The sequence below is a fragment of the Bombus pyrosoma genome, linkage group LG7, assembly GCF_014825855.1.
Source record: "Bombus pyrosoma isolate SC7728 linkage group LG7, ASM1482585v1, whole genome shotgun sequence".
In the NCBI taxonomy this organism is placed as follows: domain Eukaryota; kingdom Metazoa; phylum Arthropoda; class Insecta; order Hymenoptera; family Apidae; genus Bombus; species Bombus pyrosoma.
The window spans coordinates 6,576,196-6,598,631 of record NC_057776.1 but is presented as its reverse complement, the minus strand read 5'-3'; the positions used below and the strand labels follow the sequence as shown (position 1 = coordinate 6,598,631).

The window sequence follows — 22,436 nt, the reverse complement described above, 5'->3', positions numbered from 1 at the left end:
AGAAAGAGGGCAGAATATATTCATCATAAGTGCATTTAATAGTTTGTTTTTTTTTTGTAGACCACATGATCACATTTATCCAAAAAATACGTTACCAATCGTAACGGTTTGTTTTTTTGTTTTCTTATGTTATGTGCATGATTTGCTAAGTTGCTGTGTCCCGTATTTTACATTGGCGATTTGGAACGCTGGTTTGTTTGAAATATTTGAAACAAATGAGAAATGTCTTTCATTCGCACACTTTGGAAATGTAATTTGGGTCCTCGTCTTTTTAAAGTTTATGAAATAACATGGATCGGTCGTTTAGTTGAGGTATTTATTAATAATTGCACAAAATTTATTAGACTAGTGTATTTTTAGGTTATGTCTTTATTAATTTATTTCAGAAATCATATGAGCCTAACAGTTTAGAACGATGGGGTGATCAAATCGTAATTTGCGTGAGTATTTCATTAAAAGGAAGATTATATTCAAACTTTTAATTCAATTATATTCAAATTTTTAATAATGTAAACTGATCCATTAAGAATATTAATTGTGTTTCTAGAGATTGATATCATCAATCATCAATAGACTACGGATTTTTATGCAAATTCATATTCTCGGAAATATAATTAAAAATGTGGAACCTCTGTGGAAAATTGTTTTATTACCAAGTGTTATAGAAAGTATTATATTTTTGATGTGTCATATATTTTTTTATGTTATTACAATTTTGTATTTTTAGTTCTCATATAAATGCATAAAAATTTGCAGTCTGTTAATTATGATAATTGTTTATCATGAAATTAATTACATAATGGAAACAAATGTCTCGTCTGTGAAACAAATCTGTTAATAAATTTATTTCAGTTTGCAGCAATTTGGTCCATAAGTCTATATACAATTCCATTAGTGGCTATCTTTTTCTATCAACACAGCAATTCTATAACCGAGAATATTTCTTTCTTGTGCAAATTAGCTGCAAGTGCTAGTGCAATTTTTATTGCATCATTAGCTGCTCGTGGTTGTTCTAGAGCCAATAATCCAATATATTTGAAATTCTTGAAAACACTGAATGAAGTAAATGCACATTATACTGTCGAAACAAAGCAAGAACTTGATAAATATGAATTTGAGTTCTGGGCAAGACCTGTAGATTTTGACGTCAGAGATATAGAAAAGTATATATTTTTTTTACTAAACTAACATCAAACTAATATATATCTGATTTTAAATAATTTTTTGAATTTGTATTTATAGGGTTACAGCTAAAGGGAAGTTGACTTTAGAAAAAATTGCAGCTTCTAGTGGTCGTATAAAAAGGCAAACTGGTAAAGAATTTATATATACATTGCCTTGTAAGTTTTTATCGTATATTGTAGCTCACACTTTTGCTATTAAGATGATATATCCTGGAAGTGTAACAGTTCTTAACTGGGCATTTCGTAAGTTAAATAGGTCATTATTGTATACATTGTATTATATTTTATTTATTGATATAATTTATGATTAATATAGGATCTACACTTCTAAAAGGAAGAATACATTTAATAAAACATGGTGGGGAAAGATACAAATTGTTAACTGCAGATAATAATGAAATTGATGCTATATTCGTTGACCGACGTAACAAGTAATGTAAACATTAGTAACATTTCTTTCTAAAAATATTATTTTGTGATATGTTATCCTTATCTATATTTATATATTAATTTTATAGGAAAACAAATGGTAACATGTTGGTTATCACTTGTGAAGGAAATTGTGGATTTTATGAAACTGGTATTATATCAACTCCAATGAGTAAAGGATATTCTATATTGGGTTGGAATCACCCAGGTTTTGGTAGCAGTACTGTAAGTATTACTTTTATATCAAACTTTACAACTTTTTATGTTGATACTTTGATGAGAAGAATTGCTGTTACTTTATTATATCTCATTTTGAATTGCAAAGATGAAATTTTGGCAATGTTACAGTTAATATCAATCATGTATGTAAATTAAATGTAATTGAAGTAATGGCAAGACTTCTCCTTCAGTCAAACTATGATCATAACATGATAACAGTAAGACATGAAAATGACTACAAAGGGTGCGCCGTATCCTCTTCAAGAAGAGAATGCTATCGATTGCGTAATGCGCTTCGCAATCGATCATTTAAAATTCCCTGAGGAACAAATAATTGTTTATGGTTGGAGTATTGGTGGATACACTGCAACATGGGCTGCTATGAACTATCCTTCTATTCAAAGTTTGGTAAGATCACTACATCAAACATTTTATACACTAATTTAATTCAAATAATTTTATAGGTATTAGATGCTACATTTGATGATGTACTTCCATTAGCTATTATGACAATGTCCTCGTCACTAGAGGGTTTGGTACGAAACATCATTAGGGACTATTTCAATTTGAATATTGCTGAGCAATTAAATAGGTACTATAAAATTTTACTGAAGTATCGTATATATATATGAACAAATGTATAATTTTTGCTTCCTTTTAAAGATATAATGGCACGGTATTGCTTATACGAAGAACAGAAGATGAAGTAGTATGTACCCCCAGTGGTAATAATTTATCAGGAAATCGTGGTAATATGCTGCTTACAAAACTTTTAATACGACGTTATCCACATATTTTTGCGGAAACCTCAGGGTGTGCTGCACTTTTAGTGAGATTTTTATCTGCAGATATATCTACTAGAAGTAAGAAATAATTTTAAAGATTATTAAATACAGATTCCAAGTTAATCTTCCAACATTATTATGTAATGATACATATCAATATTTTTTATAGAATCAATAATCGAAACAGTAAGGGTTGATGAAAAACAATGTTTGAAACTTATTGGAGCAGATATAAAAAAAAATGGTGATATTGTACTGTATCCCTCTACACTTGGAGAAAACTGTGATTCTATGACAAAACAACAGCTTATTGTATTTCTTGTATGTAAATGTAATTAAGGAATATGTAAAATAAATATCTAATAATTTATATTTTTATCATTTTAGGCAACAATGTATATGAAGGATCAACCATCATCACATTGTACACCATTAGCAGTGGATTTGTTTCAACCTGGTTGGAATCCTGCATCTACAATGTCAATAACAGAATAAAAGTTCCATGATATTATAATTGATTAATTACTAGGAGTTTTATTCAAGATTCTTATTCTTATGGTAATAGGAACTCTTAAGAGTCATAATAATTTTTTATGCATTTGACATTAAGTTTTATTGATAAACGTTATTTATTCTGTAGAATTTCAACCTGTTTTTTATATTTCAAATTGATAAAGATACTATCTTCAACTAAAATTTTTGTATTCATTACTTGAGTTCTATACTCCATTCAATGAGTCGAGTCAATAAAGGTAAACAACATCCGTGTGCTAGGATTGCTAAGCACATGATAGATACAAAGGACTCTAGTTAATGGCTGGTAGACGTTGATTTTCCTTTTCTCCTTTGACTTCTCAGGTTTATGATATGCATAATGTACGATGTGGACTGAGAACTGGGTCAAAATTTGGTTTACACAATTTAAAATATTTTGTGTAAACCAAAAAATGTTTACTATACCAAGTAGTTAAATATATGAGGAACAATGTATCAATATTTTCTTCTGTAGTATCTGAAGGTTGTGAATACGCTCCTACCCAGTCACGTGTGTCTGTTTCCCTCAACTAATTCGACTCGCTGAACAGTCTAATACAATTTCGGTATTTGTAATCTAGAAATTTGTATTTATAATTAAGATATTTTCTTTAATGAAAAAGAAAATCGTAATGTGCACAGTAATGTAATTGTTTATACAAAAAAAAACTTATAAAAATTTGATACAACACTTTTATTTTGCAAAAATTTATAATTTGTATTTTTACAAGTTGCAAAACATTTAAAAATAAATAGATATATCTCATATATCGTATGTTTTGTAAACCAATTGTACAAAAGATAATTCAATAATTATTACGTACTTTGCATACGATTTAGAACAGCTTTAAGAGAATCTTTTGAATCTTCAAACGAATCCATAACTTTTTTTTTGTTTACTTTTACTGGATTTTCTAAAAAAAATTTCAATGTACTTCGTGTCTCTTGTAAAAAATAATCTTTTTGACTAACTGTTTCTAACGCTTTGAAACATCCTTCCAAATTCCAATCAATTTTCCCACTACTTTTATCTTCAGCCTGAAATATAAAACAAATCCCTTTGTCTGAAATACATGTAATTCAAGGACATAAAATACTTACTTTTATTAAACCTAGGTTGACTAGCAATGTGTTATTCCAAACAGAAATCTGATCATTTTCTGTTACAAAAGAACATAGTTTTGAATATAAAACATCTGTAAGATACTGAGTTCTTAGTCTCACGTCAGCATAACCAGTTGTACTGAGTGCTGATACTTTCATAATTATTCTTGTAAACTCTTCGATGAATTTTAATTCAGGAGATGCATCATTCTCCGACAAATTCTGAAATGCAAAAAAGAGAATGTTGAACATAATGCGATGCTGACAATGTTAATAATAAAAATGTAATATTATTTACTTACTTTGGCGTGAGTTATAAAATCTTGCACTACATCATCTGGTAATAGCAATAATTTTTCTCCTGTTGGTGATTTTAAAAATTCCACGATGGTTACTTTTGGTGGTACTATGCTGCCATTTATAATCATGTCCTTGTTATTATCTATATTTTCTTTGCTTTCATTTTCACTTTCATCTTTTTCATCACTTTCATCATCATCTTCCTCCTCATCTTCTTCATCAGATTCTTCGTTATCTCCGCTTTCATCATCATTTAATGTACCTAACGATCCAATTCTTTCAGAAATTATAAGCGAATCGCGTAAAATAGTACGGCCAGTTTGACCAAAATGGTTTCCATCCAATTGTAGGGTTACAAGACGTTCTTTCTTAGCCATAGCAAGAGCTATGGGATTGGCACCCCTTGTTCTGATTTCATTGTAACTTAAATTAAGTTCTGCAAGTAATGGATAACTTCCTTCAACTCCTAACGCTTCTGCTAAAACTACACCACCTTGTGTTTTGAGCAAACAATCGCCAAGATTAAGTTGTTCTAAATTTTGGAAGTTTGGTAATGCTTTGGCAATTGCTTGGGCTCCTTTTGGCCCAACAGTATTATCATTGAGATTTAAAATTCGCAATCCAGGATTAGAAGACAATCCATTGGCAAGTGCTATTATACCTTCATAGTATATACCATTTTGAGGCATAACAACTTCTTCTAAACTGGTTAATTTTTCAAAAACAGATGCCAACGCCTTTGCACCATCGTTTTCCAATCTATTTCTTCCAGCCACAAACACTTTTAGTGCTAAGGCAGGTGATCCTGAAAAATGTTCCAATATATTAATTTATTTGCTTACTTCAATAACTAACAGAATGAATGATAAGTCTTACCTCCCTGGAAACTATTATTATAACAATCTAATAATGCTTTTGCCAATATTTTTCCACCTGATATTCCAAGTCCATTGTTATTTAATCTCAGTACATGAAGAGTGTAACAAGAACTAGAAGTTAGGAAATTGGCTAATCCTTCAATACCAATTGGGCCAAAAGCATTATCACTTAAGTCAAGTTCAAAGAGGCGGGTACCAGCAATACACAGCGCAGAGCCAAGATATTCAAGAGCTTTTGGTATTTCTGTCTTTACACGGCCAGTAAACATATCTTTCCAAAGAGCACGTTTCATTAATGTACCATTTTCTTGTAATGCCTGAGCTACAGCTTTGGCTGCAAGTGGTCCTAAAGTATTGCCTTCTAAGTCTAAATACTCCAGATTTGTACATGCTCGTATTGCTTTGACTATTTCCAACGCTAATTAAACAGAAAATTAAACATTTAGTTCACGTAACCTTCAAAGTGTTTATACAATATCGTATAATCTTCTAAAAAATACTAAAAATATACGATAATAGATTGTATAAACTGAAATAGTAAATAACTTACCGTCTTCTTCAGTATCAAGTTTAAGCGATTTCTTTGCGAAAGAGACACCGTTACCGGCATTATTTTCAGTAACATCTTGTAATTGTGCTTCAAGATCGTTCAAATTGAACGACGACATTGTTTGAGCTACTGAAATGTAATCACACTTTGTAATGATCAACCTTTTTTTAGTATTTCTTCGTCACATAAAGTGTCAAATAATTCGGAGTACAAATACTATTCTTGAATAACACTTAATTTCGAAGCTTATTCATAATGTTGATACAAATGCAACGCATCACCACGCGCTAGTAAACGCGGGAGTTATGTACCAACTGTTCAAAAATTCATAATGTAATTTCCTCATACTACACATATCGTATGATATACACACATACATACGTATATGTGAGATTTTCAGCCAATACGCGTGCTTACATTTATGATTGTATTAGTCCATCAGGAATACGTCATAGAAATTGTCATAACAAAATGCAAATATGTATTATGTCGTAATAAAATCTACTTATCTATATATTGATGTTTTATAACTATTTGTACTATTACATAATTACATATTGTAACATATAGAACAAAATGTAAACGCAGCTTTATTTTTATAGTGTTGTAGTCTAACAATATTGCTCATTAATATTCATAAAAGATTCCTTTTATTAAATAATGCACGTGTCTCTTATTACCTCTCTCTTGATACGTTGCAAATGTGGATCGAGAATCTGCCTTAATATTTCTGACGCGAACTTTAAATGTTACACAATTCTATATGTTTGTGCGTTTTATTGTAGTTTCATGAAGATAAAGATCCCAATAAAGATTTTTCTTTTTAACAAAAAGAAACCCAAACAGTAGTACCAACAATTCAATTAAATGAATTTCGCGCGAAACATATCAACCAATCTATGTTCCTCATTCTCTTAGGCATACGCCCGCAGTTGCAGTTACCAGTGCACAGTCCGCACCCGTGCGTCCGCGTAGTGCGTTTCAGAAAACTATCCTTGTCGACATAACACACGTACACGTACGCACACAGACGCGTACATGAAATCGAATTTTAAAACCAGGGGAAAACTGAAACTGTCGCAGCGGTGAGACCATATATACACGTTAGACATTTCTTATTTTGGGTTAATGTGGTCACAGATCGAAACTAGTGCACGATTCATTGTCGAGAAAGAAGCTGGTGGTTGTTTTGAGGCTGGAGTGTTACCCGATTAGAATGGTTGCGAGTGTCGCGCGCATCGCTGGCAACCCGTGCAGTGTTGTCGCGCAGCCAAAATAAAATCGGCGGTAGCCGTTCCTTGGGAACTGCCAGTGGACGAATGTACTTCGCTATTCGCCGTTTAACGCAGGCAGGACCAAGCTATGTGGAATTGCCCGCTCTTTTATCTCTACGAAGACTATGGGTGTCATAGCCCTCTGATGTGCATCCCGGTATTTTAAAAACGATTCAGCTCCACCGAGCTGAAAAGTGTTTTGCTTGGCTATTACACGCGTTAACCATCCACTTTCTGCGTTTTTCTTCTCTCTTCGTCAGTCATAACTGATTCAGTTTGGATCACACGCTGCTCTAGGAAAAAATAAGGTTTCGTCTAGGAAAAATTGCCAAGGCAACACGCGATTCATCGTGCTGTTTTCAACAACCTTTATCCGCCCTGACGTGATTCGCCCGGTTTGCCCGCCACAGGACGGGTTATGTTTCCCACTTTCATCGGAATCCTAGGTGAACTTTTTATTGTTTATTAGTTATGGAGATGAAACTATTATTATGAAATATCTTATGGATTTTTTTTGTTCCTTTAATTATTATATAGTAATTATTATGTACTACTAGGAAGATCGATGCTTACGATTGAGAGCCCTTGTCAATGACCTCAAGTTTAGCAACAGAGAATCATTTTCATTGTTTTTTTTACTATTTTTCCCTATTGTATTACGTTCTATACAGAGTATTCGTACACGGCGTTTATATTCGTATTTTTGTCCATTAGTATTGTTATATCAAGTTATTGGTTTTGATCTTATTATATTTTGGGACATGTTTTTTTAGAGAATTTTTTGTGCTCATTTGAAATGTAGTTTTTCTTATTATAAATATTTGGTTTTGTTAGTTAATACTAGTTTTGTTATGCAGTGAATTATCAAAGATTGTATTTTCAAGTTAAAGGAAGCATAGAAATTAGTAATTATTATTAACAAGAGAAAAATAATGTTATTTGAAATTATATATCTTTTTTATATATTTATTAAGAATTATTTAGAATATATTCTTACCACTTTAAGAAATGAGTTCAATGTTACTTTTTTATTTATAAATTTATTATCACTAAAAAATCACAAATATCAATTTTTAAAAGATATTTGTATCATTTTAAAATAATAGTATAAATGATATAAAATAAAAATTAATATTTTGCAAGAATGCATAATTTATAACAAAATACAGAGATAAAAACATAAATATATATTTTCTACTATTTTAAAATAAATATGTACATGTACAATTCTACAACCAATATATACATATACAAATAAATATTAATTTTGATATTAAAATAGAAGTTGTTTCTTTATATAGATTGTACTTACACAATCATATATATTTAATTTCATCAATGAAGTTTTTGAGTCAATAACTTCTGAAATATTCTAAGCACATACAAAAAAAGATATTCCAGAGATTAAAGAAATATAATATGAAGGAACTCTCAATTGTTCCTTTATTTTTTTAGACATTCAATCGTGGTGGGAGGTGCCAAGTATAGCACACTTCTGCTCATTATTTAGGGCTGCCTTCAATCTCCTGGACTTTGATATTGAGGTACCTACCTATATGCTGATTCGTACAAGTAGGCATTGTACATGAGACTTGCTATTGCTGCTTCAGCTTATAGGAAGTTAAATAGACCATGTTTCAACTTTATGTTCTTAAAAGCTTATGCATTCTTTTGTCATGGCTGTATCAATTTTTTGTTTCTTCAGTCGTGTATATATATATATATATTAATCATTTATTATTTTAGGATTTAGAAGAAGCTTTGTTAACGGATGGTGGAACCGAGGGACGTTTAGTACAGGAGCTAATAGTCAGGTTACTTGAAGGTTGTTTACCAAATGACACGCGCAATGACATCTCAACCTTTAATTATCAGATGTTTCTTCGCAGACTTTTTAGAAAGAAATGTCAGGTAAATTGATTTTTCTTTTTTATATATATAATATATACATCATTCAAAGTAATACATGATTCATTTTGCTCTCAGGAATACAAATGTGAAAATCCTTTTAATACAGATGTAGATTTTGAGTTACTACCACTCCGTCAAAAAGTAGAAATTTTACGTGCTCTCTGCGACTTTCGGCTTGACGCTGAAGACGTGGTATGTATATAAAAAATGCCTGGGAAAGTATTTTTTATAAAAATTGTCACAAGTGTATTTATGCTTCGTAACTTTTAGGAGCAATCATTAGGTAATTTGGACTCGGATAGCCTGCGAGTCGAACCTTTAGGACATGATCGTAAGAATTCTGCCTATTGGTACTTTTACGGCACTCGATTATATAGGGAGGACTACATTGATACTTCTAACAGCATCTCGCACAAACAGAAAAGTAAGCCTAGGGATAAAAAGCGTAAAAGACGACGAAACAGAGTGGCGAAGGAGGAAGAGGAAGAGGAGGAGAAGAAGGAGGACAGTTTAATACACGGGAAAGCAAAAGAAAGTGTTTGGCAGGTTGTCTGCTTTACTCAGCAGGACTGGAGCCGTCTAGTTGAAAAATTTCGTGATTCGGTAATTGTCCTATTAAACGAGTTAATTATTTTATTCCTTAGATTCTGCTAACGATGTTATTATAATACTTAGGAGTACGATACCGAACGTAAACTTTACCGTACTCTGTCCGAGGATTTCATGCCTGAAATCCCGAAACTTTTTGATTTAAAAGAAAAACAGCAAAGGCGCAAATTGTTACAACGTAATAGTTCGCGTGTACTTCGAAGTCACGAACCAACGACACAAATGGAAACAGTCATGGTTAGATCGAAGATCAAAACTAAAACAAACAAAGGGAGTAAAAAGGGGACTCAGAATTCAAAGAATGTTTATGTTAAAGAGGAGACACCTCCACCCTTACCTTCACCGCCGATTCAAAAAAAAGGACGGCAAACTAATAATTCGTTGGCTTCAGCTGTTGGTCAAATTGTGATTCACACTAGGGACGAAGTAGAGGGATTAGAAAAAAAGAAAGGCATTGGAAGTAATAGCGATGGAAATTATGTATCCTCTAATTACGGATATAAATACGGTTACTCGTTTGGAATTGAAGAAGAAGAACGTCGTGTTGGAATGCACAAAGTTCTTGAAAGTCTCAAAGATCATGTGGATGCTTGGCCATTCATTGATCCTGTGGATGAAGAATATGCCCCAAGGTATAATACTAAAGTTCTATATATAATTTTAGGTATTTTCAAAACACAAAAGTCATTATTCTTGTTATTTATGTATATATATTATTTTAGGTACTATAGCGTGGTGCGAAAACCCATGGACCTTAGTACAATGGAGGAGAAACTTGAAAATGGTTTATACAAAAGTTTAAGTGAATTCAAACGTGATTTTCGACTTATAGTAGATAATTGTAGGCAATATAATGGCTCTGATAATGGTTAGTATTTTTTATTCTTAATAAGATATACATATTTTATGATTAAATATTTTTTTCTATTACAGAGTACACAGAAATGGCATTTAACCTTAAGGAAGCATTTGACAAAGCAGTGGGACGTTACTTGGAATCGGAAACATCTAGCGACGAGGATCCTTCGTCACCGAAGTCATTTCTTGCTACTCCCACATCTCCGTCGTGTCCTTCTCGCATTTCGTCTCCTCATCAGAATAGAAAACGTTCGAAAAAATCTACGAAAAAATCGAAATCATATAAATCTGAAAGCAAAGGAAAATCTAAAGCGAATGATAAGAACGACGAAGAAGAAAAACGGGGCAAAAATTATAAACTTCCGAAGAAAAAAAGAGGTAAGAAAAAGAGTAAAAGAGCAAAGGACGAAGAATCGGTAAACGAAGAAGAACAAGAAGAGCAAGAAAGCGAGGATGCAATGTCTGAATCGAGTGTCATAACAGCAAAAAGAAGGAAGCACGTTGACGGAAATAATTTATTGTTAAAAACCAAAAAGCTAACATCCAAAGAATCAGAGGAGTTTAAGAAGATAGATAAAAAAGTTAGTAAAGAACGTCATCAACAAAAAAAGGAAGCGGAAAATTTGCGGCCAATGAAAGAATCGAAAGAGAATAAGAAGCGAAAAGAGGACTTCGAAGAAGATTATGAGCCCCTAGTTGTCGTAAAAAGTAAAAATAGGAAAATCGAGAAGAAGGAACTCGAGGAGACGGAAGTATTTACAGATAACGCGAAGAAGAACAAATTGAAGAAAACCGAATCTCACGAAAATGAACCATTACCGGAGAATAAAGAGAAAACGCAGCATATCAAAGTTAAGAAGAATCGAAAGAAGGAAAAGACGGGGTTAAAGGCTTTTAAATCTGACGAGAAGTCTGAAAAAAGCCGTACTAAGGACAAAGAGAAAAAATCAAAACAGAAAAACGATGAACTTAAAAACGGAGAGATATCGAGTGAAATAGATTCCAAAGATTTAGATTTAGAAAGCGATGTAGATTCAAAAGAAACACATACGTCTAAGAAAATTCCTGCATTTATAGGTGATAAAGATATAGAATCGTTGGATGGTTTAAAAGATAAAATAAGCGAGAGGAGGCGAGAGGAGAAATTGAAAAATGAGAAGGAGAAACAGAAGAAAACTGGAAAAAACGACCTTCACAATATGTATTCAAAAAAAGTGCCTTCAAATGGTAGTACCTTTCATGACAGCGATAAATCCAGCATAAAACGACCAAAGTTAAAAAAGGGAATAAAAGAAGAAAAAGTTCCTATCATGGAAGATCCTGTCAAGACTCAAGACCAAGAAGTCGCTGAGACTAAGAAAGTAAAAGTAGCTCAGTCGAAGCATACCAAAGGATTTGGAAAAGAAGAAAGCTCCATGCAAGCATTGAATCAGGCAACAGAACAGACGCTTCATGTAAGAATAGTTTATGTTTCACGTTTATATAATATAGATAGACGTAACTTAATATTTTTGTATATAACTGCACTTTATTTTTTTATCTCCGAATAGGACATCAACAAATGGTTAGATGACGCACCAAGACTCTCTGAATTTTCTTCAGGAAGTGATTCTCCAATATTTCATTCTTCGTCCGTCGAATCTGGCCGATCAGGTCCAAAAGTAGAAGCACCAAGGAAACGACCAAGTTCCATCAAAATCTTCGGTCCTCACGGACCTAGCAGGCCCAAAAAGATCCAACGTACGATAGATCGCTTACAACCTGGAAAAAGTAAGGGAAATTTGCTTCTAAAAAAACCATTGAACTTACCTAACGTTAATGCTGCTGAAATGACCGTGCAATTGACCAGCGACAATGATCAAACGAACAAGAACACAGACGAAGAACCAAAACTTAGTTTAGGAACTGTTTTGAAAAACGTGGATTCCATACAGTTAATTTGTAAAAGTTTAGTTTCCTCGCCCAATCCCAATTTTTCTAACGACGATGAAGAAGAAGACCACAATACTCTTCCTGCAGTTCCGGTGTCTAGTCTTAGAGAAGAGAAAACATCCGGAATAACGACAACGCAAACAGCTGCCATTGTAGAAGAGTCTAAAGATAATCAATCTAACGCGAAGGACACGCAGAAGCCCAAAACAGCGACACCAAATTTGAGTGCTTGGTTTAAAGCGTTCGGAGCGCCAAAGTCGAAGAAGAAAGATGAAGAGTCGGAGGACGGTATAACGAAGAAGGATGGTGAATTGCAGGAAGTGTTTTGTGGTAGACAAAGAAGAATGAGTACCGGTGGTAGTAGTGTAAGTGAATCTGTTTCGAGTTTCTCCCAGGAGTCACCACCTGGACGTTCAGGTCGATCTCCGCAAGGTCAACCGATAATGGCTTCGGTCGAGCCACAGATTAGAGGAGCCGGATTCTATCAGGACGCTTTATCAACGGGAAGTAGCCCTTACAATAGTCCCTATTATGCTACACCTCCAAGATACAGTGCTCAATTACCTCCCACTCCATCCCCACAAAATCATCCGTTATCTCCAGCCTATCCATCATCATCGTACGAACAGGCGCCTCTTTATTCCCAGATATCGACCCAACAGTCGCATCAAACGTTTCAGAAATCACCTCAAGAAAATTCTGGGGAAATGTATCATCAGTTATCACCCACATTTCCTCAGCGATCTCCTCAAACTAATTTCCCTCAGAATTCAACACAAAACGAATCATATAATCAACCATTGCAATCTTCTAATCAGAGTCAATCTCCTGTTTATTCACAGCATTCACCACAACCCATACAACAAATATATCCTCAACCTTCTCCACAGCCATCACCATCGAATTATTCTCAACCATCTCCTCAGCAACCATCTACTCCTAAATATTCACAACTATCTCCGCAACAAAATGCTGCCAATTATTCTCAGCCATCTCCGCAAGCTGCTAATTATTCTCAACCTTCGCCTCAGCAACCACATTCACCTTATTCTCAGGCCTCTCCCCAAGCACCGCCAAATTATTCTCAACCATCTCCACAACAACAACCTTCTCCATATGCACAATCTCCACAGCAGTCGTCTGGATACTCCCAGATGTCTCCTCAACCACCACCATCAAATTATTCTCAACAATCGCCACAACCACCTTCCAATTACTCTCAACAATCGCCACAACCACCTTCCAATTATTCTCAGCCATCACCACAACCACCTTCCAATTATTCTCAAGCATCACCTCAACCACCTTCCAATTATTCTCAACCATCGCCACAGCCACCTTCCAATTATTCTCAGCCATCACCACAGGCACCTTCCAGTTATTCTCAACCATCGCCACAGCCACCTTCCAATTATTCTCAGCCATCGCCACAGCCACCTTCCAATTATTCTCAATCATCGCCACAGCCACCTTCCAATTATTCTCAACCATCGCCACAGCCACCTTCCAATTATTCCCAGCCATCGCCTCAACCTCCTTCAGTGTATTCTCAACAGTCTCAATCTTCAAATTTCTCACATCCATCACCTCAGACACATTCTGCCAGCTACACGCAATCCTCACCTCAACCTCTCACAACAGGCTACTCCCAGCCATCGCCTCAACCTCGAAACTATTCTCAACCTTCACCTCAACAAATCCAAACCTTTCCTCAACATTCCCCACAAGCACCGCCTTCATACTCTCAACCTTCTCCTCAAAATGCAGCATATTCACAGCCTCAACAATCACCTCAGCAACAAGTTAAGTATTCTCAGCCTTCTCCTCAACAACCTGCCAATTACTCACATTCGATACACTCGCCTCAAACGCCACAAAATTATTCGCAGTTGTCTCCTCAGCAACCACCGCCAAGCAACTACTCTCAACCTTCACCATCGCCTCAGCAATCCCGGAACTACTCTCAAACGTCTCCATCGCCTCAACAGTCCCGTAACTATTCTCAACCATCGCCATCTCCTCAACAATCACACACTTACACTCAACCAGCGCCATCGCCTCAGCAAACCCGCACCTACTCTCAACCGTCACCTCAGCAAAAGTCCGCATGCACATCACAGGCGTCGCAATCTTCGCAACAACCTTCGAATTACTCGCAACCGTCTCCACAACAAAGTACAAACTACAGTCTACAGCAACCGCAACCACAATCACAAAAGAGCGCAGAAGAATATCCACAAGCTGCGTCGACGCCTTCAAATTATTCTCACGGATATAAACAGAACCATTCGTATATTCAGTCTTCAGTGTCGTCAACGTTAAACGAAACAGAACACCGGACTGATTACTTGAAATCTAGTACTACGGAGAAGTCTTCGAGCACGGAGCAGCAGAGGAATTTTGCTGTACCACCGGAGGCTGCATCGTTAAACCTAAATGCGAATCATCAGATTTATCAGTCACCAAACCAATACCCACCAACGTTTGGCAATAACTATTCTAATATCGACCTCCAGAGGTCTGTTTCGAGGCACGGCGGTCAGGAACAGTCACAACAACAGCAACAATCGTCCCAGGAGCGGCCTAGTTTCACCGACCTCAGCAATTCTCTGAACGCTCAGAAGTACGCTCAACAGCGGTCGTTCCTTGGTAAGACGTCCAGTACCAGCGAACAACTCTCAACGCAAGATCAGTCGCAAATCCTAGCATTCCAACAAAATCTGACAGCTCATGAATCTCTTTATCCTAGTGGTTTCCAATCGTCTGGTTATCCGATGCCAAATTCTAGACCCGTGTATCCAAGTCCACATTACTTTGATGCCAGTTCAAAGGCTGCGACTAACAGCGGACCGGTGAACAGCTCGACCAGTAATTTGCCTCCAGTGAAGAAACGTATTTACAATGAATCATCTACAGAGGCGTCTCGCGGTTTGACGCAGGAAACGACAGCGAGAACGGGCCAGGAACAATTTAGCTTCGACCCCATAATGGCATTGCCGCAACCTGAAGCAGTTTCAGCTAGTCAATTTGACACTGCGTTTGTCGGCAACCTAGCCGACTCCGTAGCGACGAATCCAGCGTATGCACGTCTAGGCCTAGGTTTGGTCAGCCGTACTGGTAAAGAACAACAACAATTGTTGACCATTCCTCGACCACCACAGACGAAGCCAGAACACCTGGCGTATGCCCGTAGTCCAGTATCCGGCGCAGCGGAAATAGATCTGAATTTGCTTCAAAGTTTGCAGACGGCAGCAGCGAAGAATACACAGGGTATTCTGTCAATGTCGTCGTCTCGCAGAGGTGGAGAAGCGTCTAGTAGTTCTACGTCGACACCTGTGAAAACGAAAAAGAGCAGAAAGAGCAAACAGCAACAGCAAGAGCAACAAAACGTAACAAGCGTCTCGTCGGCGGTTAGCACGGAACCACAATCTGGTACAGGTATACCTGGTTTTCCACAATACACGGGAACATCAGCTGACTCGATTGGTCTAAAGAATACCACCATGGTTCCACCAGCTGGGAGTGCCTTTAATTTCGCTGCGTCAACCAGTACCACGACCAGTTCACCTTTCTACGATAAAGACGCATCAGCTGCAGCGGCTGCGTTCGCATTTTTGGATGAGTTTCGAAATCCAAATAGTTACTATAGCATGGCGCTCAGGCAACAGCAGCAGCAACAACAACAGCAAGTTCCGCCAGTTACGGATGCCACGCAACAAGCCTGTAACAAGCTTAGCAATCAACCGCCAAGAAATTATCCGCCTCACCCTTTCCTTCATTCCGCTCAGAGATCAGCAGCTTACGGGCCTCCTGTGTCTGCTTATGTAACGCCTCATGGGCCAAACTTAACGATGGATCCGACCGCTTATCAACAGTATATTCATTCCCTGTACGCGCTTCAACCGCCGCCCCATCATCATCGACCGTCCTGGCTTTAGCCGTTAAAATCTTTGTAATGGGCGTTTTGGAACGATTATATGCGACATTTCGGTGGATATACCGTCCCCATCGAGAAGCTGGAGGAAATGATATTTCGAATATGTTATCTGTTGATAGCAGTGGCAGTAGATTTCTGTTTTACCGAACAAGTTGCGTTAGTGTTTTATTCACCATTCGGGTGAAATGCGATAAAAAATTTTATCGCGATTGTAAATATTGTTTCGTCTAACTTTATCTCGCTCTTCAACCGTAATCAAGACTTTCTTCTTTCTAGGAAAAATGAAACGGTATCGATGTTTTTCCCCTTTAATCCATGTGACTAGGCATGAAGTCCTTGTGTATTATAGAATGATAATGACCTTCCTAATTTTTTTCTTTTTCTTTTTTAATGAAGCAATTTATTTATTTTTCGTTTATGCACGTATAATTCAAAATGATTTATTTTATTTTCATTAACAACTTTTTTATTTCTTTATTTTTATTTTTTTTTTAAGAAAAATCTCGGTACTGTGATAAGGGTGGAAGACTGTACTGATTACTACATCCCTTGAGATTGTCGATGCACTACAGACTCGTGAAAGGTCAAACAGTAAAAAAGAACGCGGTGCAAGATTTTCGATCATTTATTTTTTCTGATCTCTCTTTTTCTTTCTCCTTTTTTTCTTTTATAAATATTATTTTACTGATTGACTAGCGAATAACGGGTTTTTAAAAGCTCTCTGCGAGATCAGGATGTGTGGTCTTTCCACCGGCTTGTCTTTCCCATTCGCGTTTGTTTCCTTTTTTATTAAAAACCATACGAATCTTTGAAATTTTTACACGATATATCAGAACGAAAATAGTTTACCTTTTCAAGGGTATTCTATTATGTAGTTATATGTACATAAAGAATAAGCCTACTTATTGTAGGAATTTTTGATAGTTTTTTTTCTAATAACTAGTCGACAGCTTAGACGTAAGTTGAGTCGCTAGTAGCTGGAAGTAACCTTCTATCAAAAGTTCCTCTTATCTATCGCGCTCTCAATGGCGTCCCTTTTTCTTTCTTAGTCTATATTGAGATACGGATTATGCAATATTCGATTTTTTTAACGTAAAAGAAAAGAAAAATGATGGCCCATTTCATAACTGTGCTCGCAATTGTCTTGCCTGTGGAAAATACATTGTTCCCTCTCTTTTGTGTTCAAACAAAAAATAAGAGAAAATTTACTAGACATGCAAGAAACATATAGAGAGAGTATACGTGACGTCTGATTTTCAAAAGATTTCTGTATGATATCGAGCGCACTGTTGCTGGCGTATCTTGTGTAGAGTATATAGATTCGTTAGTGTGTAAGCTAGAACATTTGTTTCTTTGTATATAAAATACATATCTCCTTCATAGACGATGTGCTCGATGTAAAGAAAGATTTACAAAGTTAAAGACCTTGTAGAATCGTCTGCGGTAGATTAAAAAGAAGATGAATAAAAACACAATGGGAAATTGTAGGGACATAGACAAGGATGAAAGATGTATGTACATCGTGTGTATGTGTGAGCGGACATGAGTGTGCGTCGTATCTCATGGTCGAGGACGAAATAAAGTGTAATACGCCGCAATCATACATTAACCCACCTTATTGCTAAAAAAACAGAAGGAAGCGGAATATTAAAAACTTATAAATATATACATATATATATATATATATATATTGTAAATGTATATTGTAAATGTATCTGATGACAGATTAAAGCACAGTTTGTTACAAATTTGTCTTAATTATGTTTTTATATAGGTTTGTATATTGTGCATATAATGAAACATAATAGCGCAAATGATAATTCAAAAACCTCTAAAAATCGAAATAAAACTTACTTCTACTCGAATTATTTGCCACATGTTCAGATACATTATATCATCAATATTATCCAATATGCTATATTAAGTTGTTCGAAAAGTTCATAACGTATCTTTTCATACATTTCTATTAAATAATCTTAGTTAGATACTGTTGGATACTAAAACGAATTAAGGACAAATTGCTGATTCAAAGTTCAGTAACAAAATAAGTTTCTTTTTTTCATTTTGAAACAATATCCAAGAAATTTTGATTCGTATATGGATGTTCATCTTCATCTTATTTACCAAATATAGTCTCATAATTATTTATTACAGTTTTTACAAAATTTATTCGAATGACATACTTAGGTAAAAAATAAAATACTATAATGTGTATTCTAGTAGCATTGTACAATTCGATAATATTCTATATCGGATACGTATTACATTATTATTGAAACTTATAATTTAAAAAATTATGCACTACGACATGCAATATTTTTTATCAAATAAGGATATATAGTTACATAATTGTAACTATATATTGTGTCATATCTTTCAATCGATTATATATAGTGTAGTAATAACAATTGATTTGAAATTGTTGAAGTGGTAGTCGTTCTCATTACCAAGTTAACAAGTTTTGAAGATAACTAGTCTTCATTTTGAAATAAGCTCCACGCAATAATAGTCTCATGTAATTAATTCATGCTATAACACATCGAAATCTATGATAAATTATAGAAACATTTATACAAATATTTAAACACACAATTATAGAAAATATACAACGAAAGATGTTAAGGAAAAGTTAATTGCGACCAGAGAGGACATTTTTTACAACCATAACGTACTAAGTTGGTAACAATAAGATTGTAATTATAGAAACATATCTTCCAAAAATATACAGATAATGAAACATAATAGCGCTGGAGGAATGCAAATATGATATCCACGAGTTCCACCTCCTGATATCTACATTTCATGATTTTGATAACGAAAATTGCATATGCAGCAAATGAGATTTACGTTTTCATAAAATGGCGATATCCTACAGGGCAAAGTGCACTTGTAGAAAAATCTAGACTAGTTCTAAAATAATATGAAAAGTCGTTATAGTAAACTATTACGTGAAGTTAAAATTTAGTATCAGTGTATGTTTGATTATTAACAGACATATTTTTCAATAGTTATGCTAATATCTAAACTTTAAAAACATTCTTGTGAAATTTCTCAAATTTCTAAATGAAACATTTGATTTAAAAGAAAGTTGATAAAACCTGATGAAGTTGGCATTAATTAATATCAATACATGTGTTATAATGTTAATGAATTAAAATAATTTTTTTAAATCGTTTGCAGATTGTAATTTCTATTTTTAATTTATTGCATGGCGTAAGTACTTCCGAAATGATGGAAAGCATAAATAAGGAATTATTACCAATAAAGTCACATTATTTTTTATTCAATGCAGGTAAATAGATTATATTACAGATTAAATATTATAGAATATTATGTATAATTGTATTTTTTATTTTTCAGCTACTGGACCAATAGTACCATTCTTACCAACAATAGCAAAACAGTTAGGCTTCTCTCCTTTCTTAACTGGCACAATATACACGATATTACCAATTTCTGGTTTAGTAGCAAAACCTTTATTTGGAGCATTAGCTGACAAATTCAAAATTCATAAGATAGTGTTTTTAATATTTCAAGTTGTAGTTGCGATAGCCTTGTTTTCGATATATTTTATACCTGAAATAGACAATAGTGCAAATGTTGAACTTACTTGTAATAAAATAGCAACTATAGAGATGTGTTCAAAAAATGGATTTCCTGATAAAATTAAAGATGATGCGATAACGGAGATCATTCACTTAAATTTATCATGTCAGGTGTGATGTCCTTTTATCTTATTTTTCTACTATATTAGATGTGTTTGATTTATATTTTATGTGTTTTGTTTTTAGATATCGTGCAAAGGCTCGAAAGAACTTTATAATGAAATGTGCTCAAATTGGAAAGTACCTCAATTCTGTGACTTAAAAAATTCAAGCTCTATTTTAGATAATGATACATTTAATTTTACCATAACATTTGACATATTTCATGACTTTTATGTAAGATATTTTGCATATTTCCTATATTTAAAGATAAACAGCTAAACTCTTTATTTTACAGCTAAAAAGATGCATGTATGTGCATATTTTTACTGCCAAATTCTCAGATAATATATCATATACACCATTTTGTGACAATTATGTAAAAACATCGTGCCTAGCTACATGTCATGGTAATCCAATCTTTAATCAATTGTTGCATGAAGTTGATGTACCTCAGAATTCCACAGAAAATTCAACGTACCAGTTTCATTCATTTCTGTGGGCAACTATAATAAGTTGGATTGGAATGGCAGTTGTAGTTAGCATAGCTGATGCTATATGCTTTAATCTCCTTGGTTAGTACTATATATCTTAATTAAATATTTAGTATGTTTTTCATACTGATATTTTACAGGAAATGAGAGAAGAAAGGAATATGGAAAACAAAAGATGTGGGGCAGCATTGGTTTTGGCATATTTGGAATAAGTGCAGGATATTTGGTAGACTTATTTAGTGAAGGAAAGATTCAGAAAGATTATACTTGTATATTTTATATCATGTTGGTCATTATGATTTTTGATATTATTGTGTCTGCAACTTTAAGGAAGGTAAAATTCTTTTATCATATATAATATTATGAGTAGAGAAAAATGTAGATAGTACAGAAGTTTGATACTTCTTACTTATCAAAAGAATAAAAAAATTGCCAGGTAATGGGAGAAAGCAGTATCATTACAGAAAAATCCAGAACACTCTGAGGATGAACCTTCAATATTATGGGAACTATTCACTATCCTTAAGGAGGGTAATGTGTTGTCATTTGGATGGTGGTGCATAGGTGCTGGAATGTGTACTAGCGTAGTGTGGAATTTTCTATTTTGGTATATTGAAGACCTAGCAAGTAGTTCACAAATAACACGGCTGAAAACTTTACAAGGGCTTTTGACCGGTGTACAGTGTTTTCTAGGAGAACTACCATTTAATTTTATCTCAGGAAATGTTTTACGAAGATTAGGTCATGTGAATGTTATGAGTTTAGTATTATTGATATATGCAATTAGGTAAATAATGAAATTTCTTGTAAATATATAATGTAGCTTCATATTACTAATTGTACTATTTTTTCAGGTTTATGGCATACAGTACTATATCAAACCCATGGTGGTTTTTAGTTATTGAAATACTTCATGGACCTACCTTAGGTCTTTGTTGGCCAACAATGGTATCATATGGTGATAAGGTAACACCACCTGGTACTAAAGCTACTATACAAGGATTTATTGGTGCTATATTCGAAGGAATTGGTTAGTAGTAGGAAATTAATTATAAAAACTAATGACTTTAAATAATTATTTTTTGTATGGTCATAATTATTTTTCAGGAGTATCAAGTGGCAGTTTAATATGTGGATGGTTAATAAACACATATGGCGGTGTTATAGCGTTAAGAGCATTTTCAGTAGGAGCGTTATTGTGGCTATCTTGCTTCTGGTTGATTCAATTGTTTTTACGAAAATTTAAAACATCGGCGGCACATTTGGGTCATAATCGTGAGTAACGATTATGTGGATACATAAATAACACTGATAAAAATAATTTTAAATACTTAAGAAATTTGTTTCAATTGAAGAAAAATATCTTTTCTTTGTTGATCTTTTCCAGATTTGGTAAATTACGCTAATCCAGATGATGCTATTTTTATGTCCATGAGTCGCGAATTAGAAACTTATTAATAAAAGGCAAACAACAGTGTTCTTTTTAGAAATTCGGTATATTCATTGTTTGTTTATTTAGATATGATGATTTCGATTGAACGTAGTAAAAAATATACTTTTCTTATAATTATCAGATAGTTTAATTCTTAACACATTCGTGACTCATCTTTTTAGACAAATATTGATTATTCAGTATTATACTGTAGTTGTAAATCGTATCATGTTCTGTAATATATTCATTTTTCTTAGACTGAAGTAACATTTTTTTTTTAAATCCACCGATAAAGTTTATAA

At 34.2% G+C, this 22,436-nt stretch overlaps 4 protein-coding genes across 9 annotated transcripts; 3 read left to right on the top strand and 1 right to left on the bottom strand.

Moving 5' to 3' along the window:
• The first annotated feature begins 19 nt into the window (after positions 1-19).
• On the top strand, positions 20-3,313 carry LOC122568941 (phosphatidylserine lipase ABHD16A). Of its 2 annotated transcripts, XR_006317272.1 has the most exons (12): positions 20-312; positions 387-440; positions 853-1,163; positions 1,243-1,427; positions 1,501-1,615; positions 1,703-1,838; positions 2,076-2,240; positions 2,297-2,424; positions 2,496-2,695; positions 2,787-2,938; positions 3,005-3,175; positions 3,258-3,313. XR_006317272.1 is itself a non-coding variant. In XM_043729268.1 (11 exons), the coding sequence occupies exons 1-11, from the start codon at positions 223-225 to the stop codon at positions 3,110-3,112; spliced, it is 1,644 nt and encodes a 547-aa protein (XP_043585203.1). In that variant the 5' UTR covers positions 20-222; the 3' UTR covers positions 3,113-3,313. The 2 variants fall into 2 exon arrangements, 1 of the variants encoding a protein (XP_043585203.1); XM_043729268.1 differs by having other exon boundaries at positions 3,005-3,313.
• Positions 2,552-6,320, bottom strand: LOC122568940 (ran GTPase-activating protein 1-like). Of its 2 annotated transcripts, XM_043729266.1 has the most exons (6): positions 5,984-6,320; positions 5,432-5,851; positions 4,558-5,360; positions 4,253-4,477; positions 3,976-4,189; positions 3,228-3,728 (listed from the first exon to the last, which is right to left on the bottom strand). In XM_043729266.1, exons 1-6 carry the CDS (start codon positions 6,099-6,101, stop codon positions 3,682-3,684), a joined length of 1,827 nt encoding a protein of 608 aa, XP_043585201.1. In that variant the 5' UTR covers positions 6,102-6,320; the 3' UTR covers positions 3,228-3,681. The 2 variants fall into 2 exon arrangements, with proteins under 2 accessions (XP_043585202.1, XP_043585201.1); XM_043729267.1 differs by lacking the exons at positions 3,228-3,728; positions 3,976-4,189 and adding an exon at positions 2,552-2,689.
• A 351-nt stretch (positions 6,321-6,671) lies between these two features.
• On the top strand, positions 6,672-18,252 carry LOC122568939 (protein split ends-like). 2 transcript variants are annotated; one of them, XM_043729264.1, is made up of 9 exons: positions 6,672-7,703; positions 8,713-8,801; positions 9,004-9,168; positions 9,244-9,360; positions 9,439-9,771; positions 9,844-10,409; positions 10,500-10,645; positions 10,711-12,089; positions 12,186-18,252. In XM_043729264.1, exons 1-9 carry the CDS (start codon positions 7,676-7,678, stop codon positions 16,503-16,505), a joined length of 7,143 nt encoding a protein of 2,380 aa, XP_043585199.1. In that variant the 5' UTR covers positions 6,672-7,675; the 3' UTR covers positions 16,506-18,252. The 2 variants fall into 2 exon arrangements, with proteins under 2 accessions (XP_043585199.1, XP_043585200.1); XM_043729265.1 differs by lacking the exon at positions 8,713-8,801.
• A 704-nt stretch (positions 18,253-18,956) lies between these two features.
• LOC122569112 (major facilitator superfamily domain-containing protein 6) lies at positions 18,957-22,397 on the top strand. Of its 3 annotated transcripts, none has more exons than XM_043729651.1 (10): positions 18,957-19,179; positions 19,685-19,796; positions 19,865-20,220; positions 20,296-20,445; positions 20,507-20,783; positions 20,843-21,036; positions 21,167-21,489; positions 21,557-21,732; positions 21,810-21,977; positions 22,090-22,397. In XM_043729651.1, the coding sequence occupies exons 2-10, from the start codon at positions 19,733-19,735 to the stop codon at positions 22,158-22,160; spliced, it is 1,779 nt and encodes a 592-aa protein (XP_043585586.1). In that variant the 5' UTR covers positions 18,957-19,179; positions 19,685-19,732; the 3' UTR covers positions 22,161-22,397. The 3 variants fall into 3 exon arrangements, with proteins under 3 accessions (XP_043585586.1, XP_043585584.1, XP_043585585.1); XM_043729649.1 differs by lacking the exon at positions 18,957-19,179 and adding an exon at positions 19,218-19,476; XM_043729650.1 differs by lacking the exon at positions 18,957-19,179 and adding an exon at positions 19,470-19,610.
• Positions 22,398-22,436: the final 39 nt, after the last annotated feature.